Source organism: Nannospalax galili, unplaced genomic scaffold (genome assembly GCF_000622305.1).
Source record: "Nannospalax galili isolate Female #2095 unplaced genomic scaffold, S.galili_v1.0 scaffold26496, whole genome shotgun sequence".
NCBI classification, from domain to species: Eukaryota; Metazoa; Chordata; class Mammalia; order Rodentia; family Spalacidae; genus Nannospalax; species Nannospalax galili.
In genome coordinates, this window is record NW_008338237.1 from 1 (window position 1) to 2260 (window position 2260).

The 2260-nt window shown below is 67.5% G+C and overlaps 1 protein-coding gene across 1 annotated transcript; it reads right to left on the bottom strand.

Moving 5' to 3' along the window:
* Positions 1–165: 165 nt before the first annotated feature.
* Positions 166–1622, bottom strand: LOC103734142 (atherin-like). The gene is made up of 2 exons (XM_008833036.2): positions 1450–1622; positions 166–869 (listed from the first exon to the last, which is right to left on the bottom strand). The coding sequence occupies exons 1-2, from the start codon at positions 1605–1607 to the stop codon at positions 404–406; spliced, it is 624 nt and encodes a 207-aa protein (XP_008831258.1). The 5' UTR covers positions 1608–1622; the 3' UTR covers positions 166–403.
* Positions 1623–2260: the final 638 nt, after the last annotated feature.

Sequence of the window (2260 nt, forward strand, 5' to 3'; positions counted from 1 at the left end):
GGTAGGGGCTCCCCACCCCACAAACCCCAGTCAGACCGCTGCCCAGAAGCCCTGTCCTGGGTTCAGAGGCCCAGCTTCCCCAGGGATGGATAGAGGAGTCCTCGAGGTCCAGGCCCCCGGCCACGCCTGAGCTCCCGCCCCAACCTGGCCCGACACTTACCTCAGAAGCCACAGGGACAGCAAGGCAGCAAGCTGGGCTCTTTGCTGCTCTCTCCTGGCGTCTGGCATGTTGTTTGGCAGCAGCGAGAGCGTTGGCCGACCTCAGCTGCACTTCCCGAACTGTCCGGAATGTGCGATGGTGGCGGCTGTCCTCCGAAACGTGTGGTGGCGCTGTACCGGCTGCACTCGGAATCGGGCAGCTGCATCGGCAGCCCTCCGGAACGTGGGGCGGCGGGGGCGATCCTCAGGAACTTGCAGCAGCGGTGGCGGCAGGGCGACAGCAGCCCTCCAGAAAGTGCGGCGGTGGCGGTGGCCCTCTGGACCGTGCGGCGGTGGCAGCGATGGCGGCGACGGCCCTCCGGAACTTGCGGCGGTGGAGGCGGCGGCAACGGCCCTCCCGGATATGCGGGGGCGGCCACCCTCCGGAATGTGGGGCGGCTGCGGCTGCCGCCCTCAGGAACTTGCGGCAGCGGTGGCGGCGGTGGCGACAGCAGCCCTCCGGAAAGTGCGGCGGTGGCGGTGGCCCTCCAGACGGTGCGGGTGCGGTGATGTCGGTGGCCCTCTGGACCGTGCAGCGGCAGCGGCCCTCCTGAACATGGGGCAACAGCGGGCCGCCCTCCGGAACATGCGGCGGCGGTAGCAGGGTCCCTCGGGAATGTGCAGCAGCGGCAGCAGCAGCAGCATAAACGGTTGGTAGTGGAAACGCTGGCCTGGGCGAGGGGGAGGAGGAGGGAGCAGAGTGGGCTGAGCCGGTTTGGGTCCGTGGCTCCGAGCCAGGATTTCAGGCCGGTCTCCTGGAGGCGGCTGCACCACTGGGTTGGCTAGAGGGGGAGAGGGGGCGAGAGCGGAGGGCTTGGCGGGGGAGGGGTGTGTGTGTGAAGAAGTCAGAGAAAATACCCTCCTGATCGCTAGGCATCAACTCGTACCAAGTGTGGAGGGGTAACCTCCACCCGGCCTAGGGAAGGAGGCACAGCCCAGGCCCCCCCACCCGGGAGGTGCCAGGGCCCCCGCCTCATCCCTCCATCTCCCTGTCACCCCAAGTCGGCCCTAGGCCACCGAGTCCCCCCTCCCAGGAGGGGGGTGGGCAGTACAGGCCCAGGTAGGGCCTCCCCACCCCACAAATCCCAGTCAGGCCACTGCCCAGAGGCCCGGCCGCAAGCCCCATTCATGCCTCTGCCCAGAAGCCCTGTCCTGGGTTCAAAGGCCCAGCTTCCCCAGGGGAAGGATGGAGGGGTCCTCGAGGCCCAGGCCCGTGGCCGCTCCTGAGCTCCCGCGTGGCCCGACACTTACCCCAGAAGCCACAGGGACAGCAAGGTGGCAGGCTGGGCTCTTTGCTGCGCTCTCTCCCGGCTTCTCGCATGTTGTTTGGCAGCAGCGGGAGCGTTGGCCGACCTCAGCAGCACTGTCGGAACTTGCTGTATTCCACCTCCGCTTCTGGCATCATCCATCGTCTATGGCGTCCCGGGGGGCATTGACGCTTGACGCTGTGGAATATTCAACGGCCGAAGTGGCGTCCGCAGTTGGTGACGATCGGGACCATTCGGAGGTGGCAGAGGCGCTCAGGAACATGCAGCGCAGGTGCTCAGGAATGTTCGGTGGCACTCGGCGGTGGCGAGAGCTGGGACCAAACTTTGCTGGTCAGAAACAGCGGTGGGTGCAGCATTGGCAGCGGCTGGGCCTGAGCGACCTTCCAGAATGGGCGGCAGTGGCGGCGCTGGGACCGGACCTCGCTGGGCACAAACAGCGGAGGGTGCAGCATTGGCAGGAGCTGGGCCTGAGCCCAACGAGGAGGAAGCGGCGGGGGCAGGGTAGGCGATTGCATCTCAGAAACGCGGGGCTGAGGGGGAGGGAGCGGAGTGGGCGTGAGCCGGTCTGGGTCCCTGGCTCCAAGCCAGGATTTCAGGCGGGTCCACTGGAGGCAACCGCACCACCGGGTTGGCATAGAGGGCGAGACGGCGCGAGCGGAACGATGGGAGGGGGAGAGGGAGGAGAGAAGCTAGGCGGGGGTGACCAGGCCAGTGGAGACGACAGGGATGCGGCACAGAGCTGGAGTCCAGCTTGGGTCCAGCTGCACCGGCTGCTTGGCCGACGTAGTCCAGGC